The sequence below is a fragment of the Chionomys nivalis genome, chromosome 7 (genome assembly GCF_950005125.1).
Source record: "Chionomys nivalis chromosome 7, mChiNiv1.1, whole genome shotgun sequence".
Taxonomy (NCBI): Eukaryota; Metazoa; Chordata; class Mammalia; order Rodentia; family Cricetidae; genus Chionomys; species Chionomys nivalis.
Genome location: NC_080092.1, coordinates 31,535,822 through 31,556,702, shown reverse-complemented (window position 1 = coordinate 31,556,702; position 20,881 = coordinate 31,535,822). Strand labels below are relative to the sequence as shown.

General features: G+C 41.0%; 2 protein-coding genes across 2 annotated transcripts; both read right to left on the bottom strand.

Moving 5' to 3' along the window:
- Nucleotides 1–5,192: 5,192 nt before the first annotated feature.
- On the bottom strand, nucleotides 5,193–6,128 carry LOC130877984 (olfactory receptor 10-like). The gene has a single exon (XM_057775697.1). It carries the CDS (start codon nucleotides 6,126–6,128, stop codon nucleotides 5,193–5,195), a length of 936 nt encoding a protein of 311 aa, XP_057631680.1.
- A 13,432-nt stretch (nucleotides 6,129–19,560) lies between these two features.
- LOC130877789 (olfactory receptor 2Y1-like) lies at nucleotides 19,561–20,496 on the bottom strand. Its single transcript, XM_057775362.1, has one exon. The coding sequence runs from the start codon at nucleotides 20,494–20,496 to the stop codon at nucleotides 19,561–19,563; it is 936 nt and encodes a 311-aa protein (XP_057631345.1).
- Nucleotides 20,497–20,881: the final 385 nt, after the last annotated feature.

Here is a 20,881-nt window from a genome sequence, read left to right as displayed (position 1 = left end):
TCCTGCTCAGCTGTGATTTTTCCTTATTTTTCTGATCTTAATCTTTTAAAGGTTGCATCTCTGCTCCTAATCTCCTTGGTATACATAAGGAATTTTGACATTTATGTGTTGGCTTTCTGAAGTATAATAGTCAATAGTAGTCTATGTTGAAGTATGTGTTTATGTCTGAGTATGTGTGCACATTTGTGTGCCTATGCATGAGCTCTCTAAGTAACATTTATGATCAGCTGTCAGAAACAATGTTCATGAAACATCCTCATGGTGAGTCTACCTTTAAAAGATAGGGACTCACTTTGTAGTCTAGACAGACCTTGACCTCACATCCTCCTGCCTTTTCCTCCCAAGTGTTGGGATTATAGGCTGCAACCCTCATGAGCAGCTGTCAACTAATTGTATGACATTTTCAGATTATGATTAATGATATTCATGTAGTGACAGTCAATCTACCTGAGCAAAGAAGGAGATGTCGCTCATTTCTTCCCACATCATCTGATTTTACTTCCACCTGTTCTGCCTGTATGCGTGGTTCTTTTGTTATAGTTGGAGATGTTAATTTACTTTAAAACCTTCTAGCTATCAAAGTGTCCTACTAATGCTCTCCCATTAACATCGACTCTTCTAAAATCTGTTATTTTATAGAAGATAAAATAACTGACCTGGACCATATTGCTTCCACACTAAGAATTGCACAGCATCTCTTCCAATTCCAGAATTTTTTAGGGTGATCTTTATTATCTTTCACATCCTAAATGTAACTAAAAAATTTTCTGGTATAATACCAGATAATCAAGGTTTGAACCCAGACAGTTTAGTAGACAATGACTGCATTGAGTTGATTGTTTTTACAGTGACTTCTGATACCAAATGTCAACACTGAGATCAACTCTCTGTTATTGTCTAATATTCCAAGTCTTCCTTGATTTCACTTCAATAACTGTTGGCTACACCCCTAATTTTTTATCTTCTAACTTTCAGGATATTATTTATATCTTGTGAGTAGTCAAACAAGTGGATATCAGAGAAAGATAATTAATGATAAAAGTTCTTGTTTTTTAACATTTCTCTATCCTCGAACCAGACACTCAGCAGAGTGATATCCCGTGTTTATTATATAACAGAATACTTCTCGATTCTGGTTTAAAATTGTGAGGTGGCGCACGCCTTTAATCCCAGCACTTGGGAAGCAGAGGCAGGTGGATCTCTGAGTTTGAGACCAGCCTGGTCTACAAGAGCTAGTTCCAGGACAGGCTCCAAAACCACAGAGAAACCCTGTCTCGAAAAACCAAAAATAAATAGATAAATAAATAAAAAATAAAAATATTAAAAAATAAATAAAATTGTGAGGCTAGTGTAACTCAGCCCGTCAGTACTCACTCAGAGCTCCAGGAAAGGAAACTGTTGCATTACCATCTTTAGTTTTCTTGGTCTCCAAGGTGATGTGTGACCCACCTACATCTAGAGATGTTCTAGGCAGAACTGATTTATGTTGTAGGGACCCAGCCTTGAATGAGAGCTCTTGTCTGGAGAACTTACTTATTTTTTATGATTGTTCATGACTCCCTTTCAAGGAGGAGTCTTCTTACTGGTGATCATAGCCTAGGGGATGGCAGCATTTTCCCAATGTACTCTGTATTACCCCTTACCAGCAAGACATGGAAGGGATTCACATATTATCAAACCTCCTCTTAACTTAGTGCATCTCACATGCCCTGGGGAAATTGTCAAAGACTCCTTAGTAGCAACAAAGAAAAATTGTTTGGCAATGATGGCCTTGGAGATGTCTGAGTCCCAGTGTGGCAATTACCATTCATGGATGGGTTCTCTACGACATTGAATGCAGTTTTCAGATCTCTATATTCCCCATGCACTGTCCAAATCCAGTTCTATGCCGTATCCCCATAACATGACTTTTTGCCCTTATGAATTTATCATCAGTGATTCCTTAGCCTGCATTTATTTTCATCTCATTTCTTTATTTCCTTGACCAATCAGGCCAAATTCCCTTCCCATGTGAGCTATGCTGTATCAACCACACATATTATTTTCATGGTCTCATTTATGTGCATCATTGACCTGAGTGTTTCCTTAAGGAAAGTTTGTTTTATCTCTCTCTCACAAATTGAATGTATCACTATTGTCCTAGGTTACTTCCTACGGCTGTGGTAAAGCACATGATCAAGAGCAACTCTGGAAGAAAGGAGTTGATTTCACCTTATGACTCCCCGGTTTTAGTCCAACACTGAGGGAGGTCAGCACAGTAACACAAGGCCAGAACCTGGGGGGAAGAATTGAAGCAGAGGCCCTGGAGGGATGCTGCTTACTGGTTTGCTTCCTGTGTTTCCCTTAGTTTCCTTTTTATCTCACCCAGGACCACCTGCCTGGGTGGGCACTGCCCACAGTGCTGGGCACTCCTACACCAATCACCAATCCAGAAAATGCCTCCACAGGACATTTTCCTACAGGTCAATATGGTGAAGCCCATTCTTCAACTGATGTTTTCTCTTTCCAGATGACTCTAGTTTATGTCAGGTTGACAAAAAAATAAAGCAAACACCACAACCTGCAGAATTATGTTTCCCTATTGTTCTGTTTCATCAATAACAAACTCAAGAACAATATTTCATCAATATATTCCAATTTATATACTGAAAAAATAATATGGTTCTATGCAAGGTTGGGAGTTAACTTTTTTTATCTTTTCAAAAAATTTTAATATTCACCAAGTATTTAAATTTCATAAGCATGATATATTGTATGAAATTAACTTAAAAAGGATTTATTTGTGTCTAAAATAATATTTTACACATATCTAAGGAGATGAATTACTTTTTGTTTTATTCTTTGTGGATTTCACATCACGTACCCCAATTCCATTCAACTCCATGTTTCCTCCCTTCTGCCCTCTGCCCTTGCAATCACCTGCCCCAAAATAAAATTTAAAAGTAAAACAATAAACAAAACAAAACAAACGAAAACAAATAAAAAAGTCTTGGTGTGGAAGCTGCAGTGTGGCCCAGTGAGTCACATGTTTACCCTTTAGTCCATACATCTTTACTGGTCGGTGGTCACTGCAATGAGTCATTGGTCTGGTTTGAGGTTTCTGGCTTCTGCTACACCCTTGATACTGGGCCCTCACTGGGATTCCTCTTGGCTATCCTATTGTTCCCTTGTGTCATGGAGATCCTGCAGCTTTGGATTTGTAGATTTCGTCCCTTCACTTGCTCCATCTATTTATAGGTGATGTAGGTGTTGGCGTGGGCTACCTCATAGTGCTGGTTCTGGATGTGGGCAGTAGCTGGGTTGGTCAGCTCTTCCATTCTTATGCCCCCAAGGCCTGCTAGGGGTAGGGAGGGCATGTTTTGAGGGAGGAAGCAGGGGCAGCTCTCCTGCTCTCACACCCACTGGCCTGGCTCACCTGTGTTCCTGCCAGCATTGTCAACTCTGGTGTGCTTTCCAGGTAAGATGCTGTGCTCCCTCTCTCATTGCTACAGTTGGTGAGGGGTAGGACTGACTCTCCTACTCTTGGTGACCCTGGGACCAGCTGCCTCACCTGCTGCAGGTGGTATGGTGTGAGGGGAGGTAGGGCATTTTTTCCTCACCCATGCCACATGTAGATGAGGGGGCAGGATCTGTCCCCCCACTCTCGTGCCCCTGGGCCAGCTCACCTGTGTCCCAGAAAACAGCATCAGCTCTATTGTGCTGTCTGGGAGAGGTGCAGGGCCTGCTCTCCTGAGAGCTGCTGCTGGTGGGGGCAGAGCCAATTCTTCCTCTCTAATGACTTAGGGGAAGCTCCCCCACGCCCTACCTGTGGTAAGGGGCAGGGCATGGGGGAGGACATCTCTCCCTCTCCTATTCCACCATATGGTAGGTGAAGGGTGGGGCCAGATCTCCCTTGTGCATCAATGGTGCTGGATCACCAGCATCCCAGTCAACTGGAACAGCCCTACTGTGCTGCCCCAGCTAGGTACAGGGCCCACTCTCTCTAGGGCTGTAGTCAGTGAGGGGTGGGGCCAGGTCTATGCTTTTGATGGTAACTGGAGCCATAGACAACAATACAGGTTGAAGATATGATCCCTGGCAGCAGCCCAGGCCTGGATGATACCATGGCCCTGGGTGGCAGTGCAGGCTGCTCAGATCTGCAAGACCCTGGAAGAGGCTCAACCCTTGAACTTTAACCTGGTCCTAGGTGGTGGCCCAGGACCTTGACATCCCAATGAACCTTAGTGGCAAATGGGCCATGTCATCAATACAGAACCCTAATGTAGTTGGACCATGGACTCATACATGGTCCTTGGCGGTAGTCTGGGTCCGATGGCACCGTGGTCCCAGTTGGCAGTGCTGGTCACTCAGATTGCCATGGACCCAATGAAGGCATGGCCCTCAAACCGCCACTTGGCTTCAAGTGTGGGCCCAGATTCTGGGCATTCACACGGCCTTCAGTGGCAACAGGATCCTCAGACATCAGTGCAGACCCTGGCTGAGGCATGGCCATAGACCAAGACATCTCCAGATGTCCATAGGGCCCTTGGTAATAACAGGAGCCATGAACAACAACACAGACTTCCATAGGTGCATCAGGGTCTTGGACCAAGTCATGGCCCTTGGCAGCAGCACAAGCCCAGATAACATCATGGTCTTGGGTGGCAAGCTGGCCATCCACCTCAACTCGTTCCTCACTGCCTCTTCAGATCTGTCTCTTCCGAGCCCATGAGCCATGCTGCCTCTCTCTCTCTCTCTCTCTCTCTCTCTCTCTCTCTCTCTCTCTCTCCCATTTTGCCACCCTTTACCAACTCACCATATTGGTGTCTGACTGCCCAGAGCCTGAGGTCCCTGGCAGGATTGTTGGTAAACTCTAGGTCTCTAGCCCTGGGTCAGAGCTGTGTTTGTCCTCTGTAGCCTGGCAGGCCTAGAAACGCCAAGCAACTCATGGTGAATTCTTTCCACCTTAGGTCCCTAGTGGAGGTTAAAATTTTAGTAATCTACAGAGAAACCCTGTCTCACCCCCCCCCAATTTTTTTAATAATCAAAATTATCTATAAACCCTTAAGGAATCCTAACACAGTGTAGGAAAACAACTGTAGATTACAAGTTTCTTAACCCTGAATAATTTTATTAGCATATTTACTAGTGACCAATGGTCTTAGAGCAGAATATGAAAGCCATAATAGAAAAAAATGAGCTGCTCCTTTATCTTACTCTGAATCTGTGGCTCTCCCTAGCACCTTCCATAGAGCCCCCTTCACATCCTTGTTCCTCAGGGTATAGATCAGAGGGTTGAGCATGGGGGTGATGATGGTATAAAAAAGAGCAGCGAACTTCCCCTCACTCTCGGAATAGCTGCCCTTGGGTTGTAAGTATGTGTAGATGGCCGAGCCATAAAACAGAGAGACCACCAGCATGTGGGAGCCGCAAGTTCCAAAAGCCTTTCTGCGTCCAGCCATTGACTTGATCTTCAGCACTGCCCTGGCAATCTGTGCATAGGAGCCTAGAATTAGTCCTGCAGGGAGGACCAAGACTATTGTTCGAGCTACAAACATCTTAGCCTCTGTTCTTTTTGTTTCTTCACAAACCAATTTTAGGAATATGGGCATCTCACAGAAGAAGTGATTTAGCCAATGGCTACAGAGAGGCATGGCCATCATTAGACTTGTCTGAATCACAGAGTTCACAAGTCCCCCTACCCAGGAGGAGATGGCCAATGCCTGACACAGCTGAGGGTGCATGATGGTGGTGTAGTGGAGTGGACGGCACACGGCTGCATAGCGGTCAATGGCCATGACCCCCAAGAGCACACACTCTGTGGAAGCCAGAGCAAGAAAAATAAGGAGCTGGGCTACACACCTTCCATAGCTGATGGTCCTGTCCAGTCCATGGAGGTTGATCAGGAGCTGGGGCACAGTGCTGGTGGTGTAGCAGAGGTCCAGGAAGGAGAGGTGGGAGAGGAAGAAGTACATGGGAGTGTGCAGTCGAATGTCCATTCGGGAGAGAGCAATGATGATAGTGTTGCCAAAGAGAGTTAAGGAGTAGAAAATTGAAATAAAGACAAAAAAGATAGGTTCCAGATGAGGCCAATCTGAGAAGCCCACTAAAAAGAAGGCCTTGTCTGAACTGGAGTTGAAAGTTCCCATAGCCTTTGACTAGCACAAACAGTAAACAACTCAATGCTTCCAGATGGAGGAGGGTGGGCTTGAACATTAGATCCTAAATTTTACAAATTTGTAGACTGTATTTTCCATTTTGCTATTTAGTCCCACCTATTCAGCTGGCTTTCTCTTCTTGTCTTCAGATGTGAGACATTCCTTTTTAAGATGGTACCCCCTTTGTGTGAGTTCTAGTTCTTGTCGTTTGTGTCATGGTTTTGTTGAGACCATTCAAACCTGTGAATTCAACGTTTCCACATCTGGCAGGAGAGGTGACATATCGCCATAGTCACAACACTGAGGAGCTGGTCCAAGTGCAGTAATGGGGAAACTGCTTTCACAGTCTAATGTGGCATTGGAGATGCAGGCCATAGACAAAGCGCTTGTTTAGTAGATGCAACTCCCTGAGTTTGGGTTCTGAAAAATACTATCAGGCAATTAACAAATCTAATGTGTCCCCCTGCTGTTCTTTTGCTCCTTATCTGGTCTATGGGACAGAGTATTTCAGTAGACGAAGACTCAAGAATGACCAGGCAGAGATCACAAATTTTCCCCCTGGTGTTCTTTTGTTTCCTTCCGCACAGAGAACATGGTCATTGTACCCATTCTGGACTCCCCACTCCCACAGCTTCCAGCTGCCTCAAAGGACTGAAAAGAGTGTAGATCCCTTTAGAAGAAACAATCATTTTTATTACCGATGTTCCATGTCATGAATCGTCATGGCAGAACATACTCTATTTTCCCCTCTGATTAATTCATTCCTGAAATTAGCAGAAAGAGCTTCTTTCTCCTCGCAAACGGAAACTTCTTGTCCACGTTCTCTCCAGAAGTTTTCGCGCTCTGTGAAACCTCTTTCATGCCATTGTGCAGTGAGATCTTAGGTGGTAGAGAACACAGTAAGTTTTAAAAGTGAAGAAATCACCATCAACTTTTTAAACTTGGTGAACTGGTTTTCTTCATTTTTAAATTTCTTTTTTGATTATTCTTTTTATTTTTTGAGATTATAATTATACCATTTCTGTTCTTCCCGTTCTCAAAACCCTCCCATATATCCTCCTTGTTCTCATTCAAATTCATGATCTCTTTTTCATGAATTGTTATTACGTGTGTGTGTGTGTGTGTGTTCCTAAATATGACCTGTTCCACCTCTATAATTCTATAATATTACTTTTATGCATGTTTTCCGGTCTTTCCATCTGGTATTGGATAACCAATTGGTCTGTTAATCTCTAGGGAAGACTGTTTCTTCCCCTGTCATCACTCACGAGTTGCCTGTAGTTCTTTGTGTAGGGGTGAGGTCTCGTGGGCTTTCCCCAATCCAGGTTAGTCTATCATTGTTCTTGTTCATCTCGTCTATAAGGAGCTGTGCTGTTGAGACTTTTAGGGTGTAACTTCTAACACAGTTTCACAGGACACTTCCTGTTTCTCTAGCTCTCATATTCTTTCCTGAGCATTAGCTCTCAGAACAGTTTTGTAGCTATATCCTTCCCACCGTCAGTTTTTAAAAGGTTCCGCCACAGACATCCATGACCTCTCTTAGACCTTAATCACTTGCAATTATTTGTCAAGGCACAGTGTGCAGAAATCCTAATTGGAATCAAGCTCTTTTCAACATATAGACATAGACATGCCAGATGAACTGCAATCCTTTCAAATAAATAGTGCTATACCTTATGGAATATAAGATGTACTCAGTGTTACTTCTGTTCATAATGTTTAGTAGATCTTACATAACTTTCATTAATGGAAGTATTTGTTTCTCCTTCAAATCTTATGAAAATTCATTCCCATGAAGAACCGTGAGAATGAACAGGAACATACTTTAATATGCCAGTGAGAAACACATAAAAGTTGGTTTTCTTTCAAGGTTGTGATTTTTCATGGTAGAAATCACAGTCGGGAATGGAGAGATGTCTCAGAGACCAAGAGTGTGCATTGCTCTTGCAATACTCGAGTTTGGTTCCCAGCATCTATGAGAGGTGGGTCAAACTAACCATAGCTTCAGGTTCAGGGATGTCCTGCACCTCTGGCCTCCACTGGTGCCAGTGGCCGCCCATCCACATCCACACACATCCACAAACGGCTTGAAAAACAAAGCAGAACACTAAAAATCAAAATAGGACTTAAGAAAATTTATCAGATAAGATTAAAAACAGTTAATTAATGGAAACTACACCTCTTCTCAACATGAGAAAACTTACCAAATTAGCATCTTCGTTTTGTCATTTATTAGTAGGTCCTCCATGCTCCATGTGATTGCAGGGAAGCGTTTGTGTATTATACTTGAAGCCCTTTGTAGAAAAGATGGAAAGATGTGAATCATAAAGATAAAGTGGTAGACACACATCAGCCTCTGAAGTCCGTAGTCAGGACAAAAGGGAGGCACATATGAGCCTATGAAGTCCATAGGCAGATTTTGACAAATAACCTTTGTCACTTACCATGTCACCTGTTCTGAAGACTTGCTCCTGTGAGTCTTAGATATAGAATAAAAAATATTTTTACAAGGTCTTTTTTATTTTTTGTTGCTTTATAAATTAATACCAAAATTTCCACTTCCTCCCCTTCTCCCATTTCCCTCCCACTCCCCAACTCTCCCTTCCCCTCCCCCTCCAGTTCTAAGAGAGGGCAGAGTACCCTGCCTTGTGGGAAGTCCAAGGCCCTCCCCCCTCTATCCAGGTTTAGGAAGGTGTGCATCCAAATAGACTGAACAGAGAATTCTCAACAGAAGAATTTCAAATGGCCAAAAGATACTTAAGGTCATGCTCAACCTCTTTAGCTATCGGGGAAATGCAAATCAAAACAACTTTGAGATATCATCTTACACCTGTCAGAATGGCTAAAATCAAAAACACCGATGATAACCTATGCTGGAGAGGATGTGGAGTAAGGGGACCACTCATTCATTGCTGGTGGGATTGCAAACTTATGCAACCACTTTGGAAATCAGTGTGGTGGTTTCTCAGAAAACTGGGAGTCAACCTACCTCAGGATCCAGCATTACAAGGTCTTTAGATCTTGATTGACACCGAATGGTTTTATAAATTCTGAATGGACAAGAGTAGATGACACATACTTTTAACTGTTGTCTATCTCTACTTCCATTATTTAAAAAATATTTCTATATACTTTATTTATGTGTATGTGGGGCATGTGCATGTAAGAAACCCCGAAGTATGTGCTGGATGCTCTGGAGCTGGATATATAGGAGATTGTGAGTCCCCTAAAATGGGTGTTGGGAACTGAACTTGGGTCTGTTGATAGAGAATCAAGTTCACTTAATTGCTAAGCCACCTCCCGAGCACCTGCAATGCTTTTCTTTGAGGATCATGTGAGGGATTCTTAATTTGTTCACTATTTTATACCACATCAAATGTAGTGCCCAGAAAGATCGATCTTTCAACAGAAACCAATGAATGGATTACTGAATGTATTCCGTGCCTGGGCAACATGCTTAGCAGGCAGGAAATAATTCAAACTTAGTTTCTGTGCAACAGGAAGGCATTATCTCATATGTGTTGTTTGTTGTTTATCATTTAGTAGCTCAAAGGTTGCCAACATTCCTGCTTTATGACTTTGTTAATACATTTTCTAAAAACATGCTTGAAATGTTTGCAATGTAACAAAAACTTAGTAAAATGGTCATACCCACTTTCTTTCGACTACTCAAGACAGTGACACATGCCACCTTGTGAATCATTCCTTGAGCAATGTGTACTCCAGACTCCAAGTTCATGTAAAGAGTGGCTGATGTACAAAACCTCAGCAACCATACTAGCTCTCCTAAAACTGAGGATGTTAACGAGTCTCGATGTTCACATGGCTTAAATCCATTTCTCCTAGACTGCCCACATGTTTATCACTCTGGAACAAAGTTATGATTATAATATCTCTGTACTCCCTCATACATGTTTTCACTACTCTTTTATTAGTTTTGGTGATGTGCTCTGTCTCACTATGTCCACATCTGGAAATTGTGAAAATAAATCTTTCTGGAAGCTTTTAAAAAATCTGTCAGGAGCACTTGGGAAGTTCATTCACATGTAAAAATCAGTGATTGAAATCTGGCTTATCCAACAGCCAACATCAGACTAAATGGAGAGAAACTCTCAGCGATCCCACTAAAATCAGGAACAAAACAAGGTTGTCCACTCTCTCCATATCTATTCAGTATATTCTTGAGGTCCTAGCTAGAGCAATAAGACAACAAAAGAAGATCAAGAAGATGCAAATCAGAAAAGAAGTCAAACTCTCCCTATTTGCTGATGATATGATAGTTTACATAAACGACCCCAAAAATTCTACCAAGGAACTTCTGCAACTCATAAACACTTTCCGTAAGGTAGCAAGTTAAAAGATTAACTCAAAAAAAAAATCAGTAGCCCTCCTGTACATAGATGATAAATAGACTGAGAAAGAAATCAGAGAAATATCACCCTTCACAATAGCCAAAAATAATATAAAATATCTCAGAGTAACTCTAACCAAGCAAGTGATTTTTAAACATAAAGCAAAGAAAACCAACCTACAAATCACAATCCCAGAGAATATGGACAACAATGAGGACCCTAAGAGAGACATACGCAGATCTAATCTACATGGGAAGTAGAAAAAGACAAGATCTCTGATGTGGGATTTCCCTCTGTATGCTATGATTACCATTAATGAATAAAGAAACTTCTTTGGACCTATAGCAAAGCAAACTTAGGTAGGTGAGGAAAACTGGGCTAGTTGCTGGGAGAAGAAAGGCAGAGATGGAGCCGCCATGGAGCCGCCAGAGTCAGACATGCTGAAACTTTGCTGGTAGGCCACTGCCATGTGGCAATACACAGATTAATAGAAATGGGTTAAATTAAGATATAAGCGTTAGCCAATAAGAAGTTAGAGCTAATGGGCCAAGCAGTGATTTAATTAATACAGCTTTTGTGTGATTATTTCAGGTCAAAGCTAGCCAGGCGGCCAAGAAGAACAAGCGGCCCTCCTCCTTACTACAGATCTCCTGAGTTAATTGTGAGCATGGGGACCATGGGAAAAAGTTGAAGGGAAGCAGAGAAAAATTGTATAGCTCAATAAAATTAATAAAAAAAAGGAATCTGGCATATCTCACACACTGTATCTAGTCTACATCTCTTATCCCTGTTGGGCTTTGACATGGCCACACTAGCCAAGATATTGGACAGCACTAAGCCTTCTGATGGGAGCCCAGGGTATGAGGGTGAGAAGCGGGCATGCCTCATTAATGATATAGACCTTCAGTTGACTGTCCTCCACATACTGAGCACAATGATCTCTGAATATGAAAATTACCAAGTTCTATATTCCTCAGTGCAGAGGGCACTTTAAAATCACTTTATTACTATCCAAATCTTTTTTTTTTTGGTTTTTCGAGACAGGGTTTCTCTGTATCTTTGGGGCCTGTCCTGGAACTAGCTCTTGTAGACCAGGCTGGTCTCGAACTCACAGAGATCCGCCTGCCTCTGCCTCCCAAGTGCTGGGATTAAAGGCGTGCGCCACCACCGCCCGGCCCTATCCAAATCTTTTGTCTCCATAAAAATGAAATTATGATAAGTGCATACAACTAAGTCCTTATGACTCAGCTTTTTAATCTCAGGTGTCACTGTGTTTATGAATTATCCCTTAACAACTCCAGACTTAAAGGATTAAAGGACAATCCAATCAACAGTTGGCAAAAGCCCTGCTTGAGAAGCAGGTGTTTTCATTGAGTTTTCTAGGTTAGAAAAAGACACCACAAGGCAACCATACTAACCTTTGCTCACATTTAAAGATCTGCCGCTTGGTAAAGATGCCCAGTGCTTTCTTTTCTAAAAGTCAGACAGATTGCTGAAGTTTACATGAGGGAGACTATGAGTTGGTAAGGAGTAAACTTGAAAATGAAATTGTCTGGAACAGAGCTTTTTCTAACTGGTATCTATGCTTCTACCTTCAGATCTGTCTTCTCACTCAGGGATCATTAGCTAATCTCTCAGTATAAGTCAAAAATATTTTTTAATTAACCAAATGGTTAGCTATAATCATTTGGAGCATTCTAAATGTTTGTTTTTTAATCAATTTAAAACATTGTTTAGAAATTTTATCACTATTCTTTAATTTCCTAATAAATATAAGATGTTTCTACACTTGAATATTTGATTTTCTGTGATACAAATGTCAGTGATTACCTGTGGGTCAAGTCTATGTTCTTTGTGTGTGTATGTGCATATCTATGCGTTTGTTCATGATCTCTGTAAATAATGAATTCACTGATGAAAACCATGTTTATTTCCCCAAACCATATAGTGCTACATTCTACACTGGCACACCGATTTAATGTGTAGCTATTGGAATCACATTCAAGTAAAAAAAAATAGTTATTTTATATTTGAGCAGAAGTTCCAGAAATTATCTCCTAATCATCTTCAGTGTTAGAGTACACATTTAATAATTTGAATCTAATTTACATCTTCCTTTTGTACCTGTATGTGTAACTTTGTCATTAATGTTTGGGACTCTGACTCACTACTAAACCTTACCAGCCACAAAGCATCCCTCTGTTAATTCCCCGCCACGCCTGTATGTTTTCTGCAAACTGAGTCATTCTTTGATTTGGACCATTACTCATTCACACTACAAACGACACAGTAGCCCATTCTACACTTCAGACTTTTACAATAATCTTCAAAACTCTTGAACACTCAAAATACCACAACAACTTCCAGAGAAACACCAACTAACCAGAGTTTGGATCCAGGCAGAGTATTAGACATTCAAAGACAATAAATTGATTGTTTTAACTTGTATACAGAACATTGTTTGGTTTGGAGTACATTCCCTACCTCTGTGTATTCTTAAATCATCCTTCCTCTGTTGCCATCTGGCCCAACTCTATTATTTATTTCCTGGGTCTGCTATGTACAATTTACTCTGCATATTAAAGCCTTGGAATTTTCAGATTTGAGTTTTATAAAATATTTTAGCATTATTTTAAATGGACTTTTTTTACACTAAAAATATTTATTACTTTAACTGTGTGCAGTTGGGATAAATGTTCACAAATGAGAAGACTTTGGCATGCTGTGTCTACTGAAGTAAGTGGACAGGTGATAAAGACAAACTATGAGCAATAAAACTAACTTCTATGTCCTCAAGTCAGCTGACCATCAGAGTGGAGCCCCATGCTGCTTGTGTAAGGGGATGTTTGTAATCTGATTTTCAGCTGTGAAGCCAGAGTACTCACCTCGTCAGTACTCACGCAAGTCTTAGAAAGGAAACCACTACATTAACAGCCTGAATTCTAATGGCTTCACAGGCAATGTGAGGCCCTCTTGGTATTGTCTACACGTAGAGAAGCTCAAGGTGGATATGTCCCTCTGGGGCTCTGAATTCTTTCCTGAAGTAGAGGTCTTAGACAAGAGCTCCTGTCCCAGAGATCGTTATTTCCCACAGCTCTACACAAGAGAAGTTGCTGATGTCCGTGGCCTCCATGCTCCCTCTAGTTGGTTAACCGAGAATCAGAATGTTCTGGGGTATTACCAAGTCGCCCCATGATGTCAAGGTTTTTAGTGCACTACTAATACCCTGGGGATGTTGCCAAGGCTTCTGCAGTAACAGCAAAGAAAGAATTACTTGCCAGGGGTGGCCTTGGAGACCTATAGGCCCCAATGAGGCAATTATAGTTAACTGATGGGCTTTCCACGATCCACCTTGAGTTATCAATTCCCCTGTTCTTCAAATGAAGCAGTTGTATTCAGCATCCTTAGTATGTCTCTTCTTAGATGACTCTACCGTCTGAGAGTCCTCATGTCTTACTTATTTTGACAACAGGTTCTTTCTGCCTTGACCCATCAGAAAACATTTCATGACTCACTTGGGAGCAATCACTTAAATCTTTCCCTTCTTTAGACTCTTCATTAGTCCTCATGCATTCTATTTATAGGAATCATCAATGCAGCTAAATATTTATTTCCTTGATGAAATTTTTGATGTTTTAATTTCTGTTACAATGTTTGCTATGTGAATATTTATTTTTGTCCCCAACAAAACTGAAAAAATATTTGCCAATGTATCCTAAAACTGTGTATTATATATACATTTAACACTATTGTACATAATATAGGACAACTTTAAAAATCAAAACATTCTGTATCCACTTAAGGAATCATAATATAATACAGAGAAAATGATATGTCATTGCAAAATTTCCAACCACAGAACATTTTCTTGACAAGTGTAGGCCTCAGATTCTCCATTAGTAAATAATTTAGTGTGACTTATGTTTATTGTTTATGCATTGATGGCAATGTATGGGAGGCGACTTTTGTATTTATTTAACACCTTTTTCACTGGGAGTTAGTGTTATTCTAATGATAAAGTCTATTTGGTGCCATTTTTGCCTGAAGAGTACAGCCAATAACATCTCCAATTATCTCCAGCTCCAAGGACAGTCACAATCAAGTGAGATAATTACTCCAGGATAGGAAGTAAAACAACCCATACGTGCATCCTGAGCCCCTTCAACAGTGAAGAGGACTGTAGTTCTGTTTTTTGCATCCATGTTGGACAGATCACAACTACCTGTAACTCCAACAACAGGGGATTTGACACAGCCTTCTGGCCCCACAGGTATACACATATGTGGCACACACACACACACTTGTGCACATATGTATGCATGCAAGCAAGCACAAATAAAAAGTCATTTAAAGATAAAGTATTCTGACAACATGACCATTTAGTAATGTCATGTAGAATATAAATATTTAAAGTCTATAGTTTAGTGGTTTTTAGTTTGTTCCCTGCGTTGTATATTTATCACTTCAGGTTTTCCTTAGGGGGAAATTGTGGAAATAGTCTTTTGTTTCTTTATTGTTTTGTTTTGGTTTTTTGAGGCAGGTTTCTCTGTAGCTTTGGAGCCTGTCTTGGAACTAGCTCTTATAAACCAGGCTGGCCTAGAACTCAAACTCACAGAGATCTGCCCCTCTCTGTCTCCCATGTGCTGGGATTAAAGGCATGCACCACCACTACCTGACAGAAAATATTCTGAAGTGATAAATATACAATAGTTTAAAATATGTTTTAAAAAGTTTCGTTTCATTATGTACATGGAAAATTTGGATCAAAACCACAATGAGATACCATCTCACCCTAGTTTGAGTGACATTACCCAAACAAGCAAAATCTATCAAATACTCTTGAGGACAGAGAAAAGGGAAGTCTGTCAGTTGGTAGGAATGTAAATTAGTATAGACATTAGGCTAACTGGTGTGCATGTCCTTCTAAAGACTGGATTTCTCACAGATCTATCATATAAACCAGGAATTCTACTTTTGGGTGTAGAGCCAATGGAGCTGAATCAACATGCCAAAGAGATACACGCTTACTATGTTTGCTGTAACAATGTTCACGGTAGTATAGATGTAAAATCACTGTGTGTACCAATCAATGGATGGATGATTAAGAAAATGTTCAATAAATGTCTAATATAATGCTATTCAGTCATAAAGGCAAATGAAATTCTGTCAGTTGAGTGGAACTGATGAATTGAGGGGTACTGTATTAGGTAAGCTGGACACAGAAAGACAAGCACCACATATTCTCTCATATGTTGATGCTAAAAACATTAGCCTAAATGAAAATCAGTGATGACGCGAATTGGCTAAGAATGGAGTGGGGTGTTGATGGAAGCAGCGTTTTATAAGTTCATCTATATTCATGTGTTGAGATGTATTGAACCAAATTAACATGTGCAATTAATGTTAGCCAAAACCAAAGCAAACTTGAAAAAATAATTTATACAATGATTGGCAAGAAGTAAACATTAATATATATTAGATGTATCTCCTTGCATGTAAGGGTGTGTAGAAAAGAGATTGAAAAGTTGACAAAAATATTAAGAGGCTATTGTGAGTATTTAGATCCTAGAATTTTTTAAAAAAATATATATTCTAAATTGCTTGGATGTATCTCCTTACCTCATCTTAAAAACACTTTAAGGGATGCGATTGTATCTCAGTATTAGTGAATCTAGCATATCAAGGTACAAAAATTCAATGCCCGGAACCACCAATAATATATTCTTAAGAGCTTGCTAATGAGATGGTATGAGACTATCTCATTGTCCTGCTGATTTTCATTTCATTGATTATATGGAGATGAGAACATCCTTTCTGCATGGTTTATTTTCCATTTCATTTTCTTCTTTAATTGCCTGCTTATATTCTTTTCAATCATATTATGATACTTGTACTTTTCTGAAAGAGTTTTAGTACATTGATTGTGTACATTGTAAGTCTTCATCTCTAGCTTATTTTATTTTTTATTTTATTTAGGGAGAGGGAAAAGGAGAGAGAGGGGGAGAGAGAGAGAGAGAGAGAGAGAGAGAGAGAGAGAGAGAGAGAGAGAACTCACTCATGCCTTGTTGGAGGAGGGGCCATTTAGCCCCAAAATAATCACAAAAAACTGTATTCATTAAATCACTGCTTGACCCATTCGCTCTAGCTTATTATTTGCTAACTCTTACATATTAATTTAACCCATTTCTATTAATCTGTGTATCATCACAAGGCTGTGGCTTACCGGGTAAAGTTCCCAGAGTCTGTCTCTGGCAGATTCCCTGGAGGCTCCATGGCTTCTCTCTGACTCCACCTTTTTTTTTTCTCCTAGCATACAGTTAGTTTTCCCCACCTACCTCTGTTCCACTATAACTCTACTATAGACTCAAAGCAGTTCCTTTATTAACCAGTGATATTCACAACATACAGAGGGGAATCCCACATCAATGCCCCTATTCTAATCCTATTCAATTCTTCATGTTTTGAGGCTTAAAATCACAACTGCAACAACAAACTCTATCTCTGGAGAAAAGAGAGAGGATGGTTCATAAATTCTGGGGCTCAGTTGGTTGGTAGAAATAACAACTATGGTTTACAACATCTGTGTCTTTCAAAAGTACTGAGTAGAGAGGATTTTGAATGCTGACAATACAAAGAAATGGTACATGCTTGCGGTTATACATATGTCAGTTATTCGGATTTAATCATTACAGATGTCTGTCTATTGCAATATTGCCATGGACTTTGTAAATATTGAAAGAGTTGAGGCTGAGTTGTGCCAAAAAATGCTGACAAAGAATCTTGTTTATAACAGAGAAAACAAAATTTTGCAAAGAGGCATTTAGACACTTTTCCTACAAAAATACACTCTAGAGGTCCTTTGGGGAGGGTTACATCACATCCCTAATGTGGGGAAATAATCTTAATCACAAGATAGCTGAAGATAAGACTTTAATGTACTCAAATAAATAAACTATTTGAAGTAATACTTATTATACCCTAGATTTGAACCCATCCTATGGTATGCGTCTCTGAGACATCCCTACCCTATTTGAGAAGTGCACTTATTTTATCATTTCTTCGTGCATTATTTATTTTTTGTTTAAAGACATATAAAATCATTTTTGCTTTAGTTATTTTTTAGGGTTTTTATTGTTTTATGAAGATCTCAGTGTATATAGAAATTTTTAAAATGTTTATAGCTTTTCTCTTGTTAGTCTTTTATTAATTTGTGTACTATACTCAATCAAATAACTATAAAAATATTAGAGATGCTCCCCTTCTTATGAATGCCTATTATGTATTTTTAAGTGAAAAATATAAACTACCTCCAAGATGAGGCCATATAACATAGTACCTATATGATCTTCTTAAGTTTTAAGATCTGCCTTGAGTCAATCTAGTGTCTGACAATGGAACTTAGAAGCTTATTTAGAAGGACATATACACTTCGAAAGAAAACCAATCTTTAGCCGGGCGGTGGTGGCGCACGCCTTTAATCCCAGCACTTGGGAGGCAGAGGCAGACAGAACTCTGTGAGTTTGAGACCAGGCTGGTCTACAAGAGCTAGTTCCAGGACAGGCTCCAAAACTACAGAGAAACCCTGTCTCGTAAAAACCAAAAAAAAGAAAAAAAGAAAAAAGAAAACCAATCTTTAAACACATGGGAAAGGGCTGATGAGATGGCCAGAGATCCTTACAGTGCAATAAAAGAACTTGCCTCTGCAAGTTGTTCTCTCTCTCTCTCTCTCTCTCTCTCTCTCTCTCTCTCTCTCCCTCCCTCTCTCTCTACCTATCTCTCTTTTTCCTCTCTCTCTCTCTCTCTCTCTCTCTCTCTCTCTCTCTCTCTCTCCCTCCCTCTCTCTCTACCTATCTCTCTTTTTCCTCTCTCTCTCTCTCTCTCTCTCTCTCTCTCTCTCTCCCTCCCTCTCTCTCTACCTATCTCTCTTTTTCCTCTCTCTACCTACCTATCTCTCTCTCTCTCTCTCTCTCTCTCTCTCTCTCTCTCTCTCTCCACACACACACACACACAAATAAATAAGTGTGAAATAAGTTGTTAAATCCACGGGGGAGACGGCAGTGGTAGATGTTGAAGGCCGTTGCCTCCTTGAAGTTTCTACACCTCATCTACCTATTTCAGAAACCTTCTGGTTCTGTTCACCTCATTTGTGTACCACTCCCTCGTGGGTCACTATATGTACGCTCATATCTTCTCTATTCTCTTTCCTCTTACAGGAGAGTCTTTTCACGGCACTCAGCCGCCTGGCATGGTTTCCTGGTGCAGCTGGAGAGACTATGATGCATCTTTGTGTATAACCATCCTAACAGCATGGCCTTCCGTAGCCACAACTCCACCACTGGCCATGGCCTGCTTATCTCTACAGGTAATATTAGCCACTGGGAGGTCAGTGGGGTGACTACTACCGAGGAACGTAGAGACAGACTCTTAGGTGTGCGAGAATATAGCCAGCCTGGCAATTATTTGGAAATCCAATGGTGAATTCAAATCCTATGCCTTTGAGCAAAGGGTCATCGACATGACATCACACCGGAAATCAAGAACTCTGGATAAGGTGATATCATATTTAATTGTCTTCCTTCACTCTCAGAAATTCCTGTGATCTATCTCTACTTTCCACATACAGTTTAAATGCAAGCCTTCCTAATATTCTTTTTTTAAATATTTATTTATTTTGTATACAATATTCTGTGTGTATGCCTGCAGGCCAGAAGAAGGCACCAGACCCCATTACAGATGGTTGTGAGCCACCATATGGTTGCTGGGAATTGAACTCAGGACCTTTGAAAGAGCAGACAATGCTCTTAACCTCTGAGCCATCTCTCCAGCCCCCCTTCCTAATATTCTTATGGAAGGTAGCTATATAGATCAGCGTCTCCTCTCTTGCACAAAGATCATATACACTAACCTAGAAAGCACTACAGGAGAATTGGAAGCCCCACTCCCCAATCCCACTTCCAGATTCCCAGAAGAACAGTTGTGGAACCTCGAGGGCTGTTTGTCCCTAGTGACCGTCAAAGGTGGGTTTCAGATTACGAGTGATATCACACAGAATTGTAGTTGTCCTTCTCCTCTTATGCTAAGTCTGTGCTTTTCCCAAGTACCTTCCACAGAGCCCCCTTCACATCCTTGTTCCTCAGAGTATATATTAAAGGGTTGAGAATGGGGGTGAGTATAGTATAAAAAACAGCGACAAACTTTCCCTCATTCTCTGAATATCGGTGGATGGGTTGGAGGTATGTGTATATGCCTGAGCCATAAAACAGAGAGACCACAATCAGATGGGACCCACACGTCCCAAAAGCCTTTCTGCGTCCAGCTATTGACTTGATTCTCAGAATTGCCCTGGCAATGTGTCCATAGGAGCCTAAAATCAGCGCTGCGGGGAATATCAAGATTATTGTTCGAGCAACGAACATCTTGGCCTCTGTTCCATTAGTGTCTTTACAAGCCAGCTTCAGGAATATGGGCATCTCACAGAAGAAGTGATTCAGCCGATGGCTACAGAGGGGCATGGCCATAACGAGTCCTGTCTGTATCACAGAGTTCACAAGGCCAGACACCCAGGAGAGGATGGCCAGTGCCTGACACAGCTGAGGGTGTATAATGGTGGTGTAGTGGAGTGGACGGCACACAGCTGCATAGCGGTCAAAGGCCATGACCCCCAAGAGCAGACACTCCGTGGAGACCAAGGCAAGGAAAATGAGGAGCTGAGCTACACACCCCCCATAGCTAATGGTCCTGTCAAATCCACAGAGGTTAATGAGAAGCTGGGGCACGGTGCTGGTGGTGTAGCAGAGATCCAGGAAAGAAAGATGGGAGAGGAAGAAGTACATGGGTGTGTGCAGTCTGAGGTCCAGTCGTGAGAGGACAATGATGGTGGTGTTGCCAAGGAGGGTTAGCAAATAAAAGACTAGGATAAAAACAAAGAGGAAAACTTCCAGATGGGGAAAATCTGAGAAACCTACCAATATGAAGTCCTCCCCTAAACTGACATTGAAAGTCTCCATTGCCTTTCACTTGAGCAGTGTGGACATTCATGCAAAGCCTCCTAGAGCAGTATGTGCTAAAACATTATCCCCACGATTCCCTAAACACCCCAGAATTCTGCATCACATTCTCTATTAGTACCCAGTTCCACTTTCCCAGTACTCTTTCTCCTCTCTCCTGTAGACAGGAAATGGCTTAGTTAGGAATGAGTGGGCTGTGTTTGAACTCTTGCTTTCAATGTTCTCTGATTTTATTCTTACCGCTCAAGTATTTGGGAGGATCCCTTTGACGTCATTGTCTAGACTTCCTTGTCTAAAATTAGAGCCCAGGTACTTATCAACTCCTTCACAGCATGAGGTTAGTATCCAAATGCACTGACATGGATCTAATGTGGACCTCGAGGTG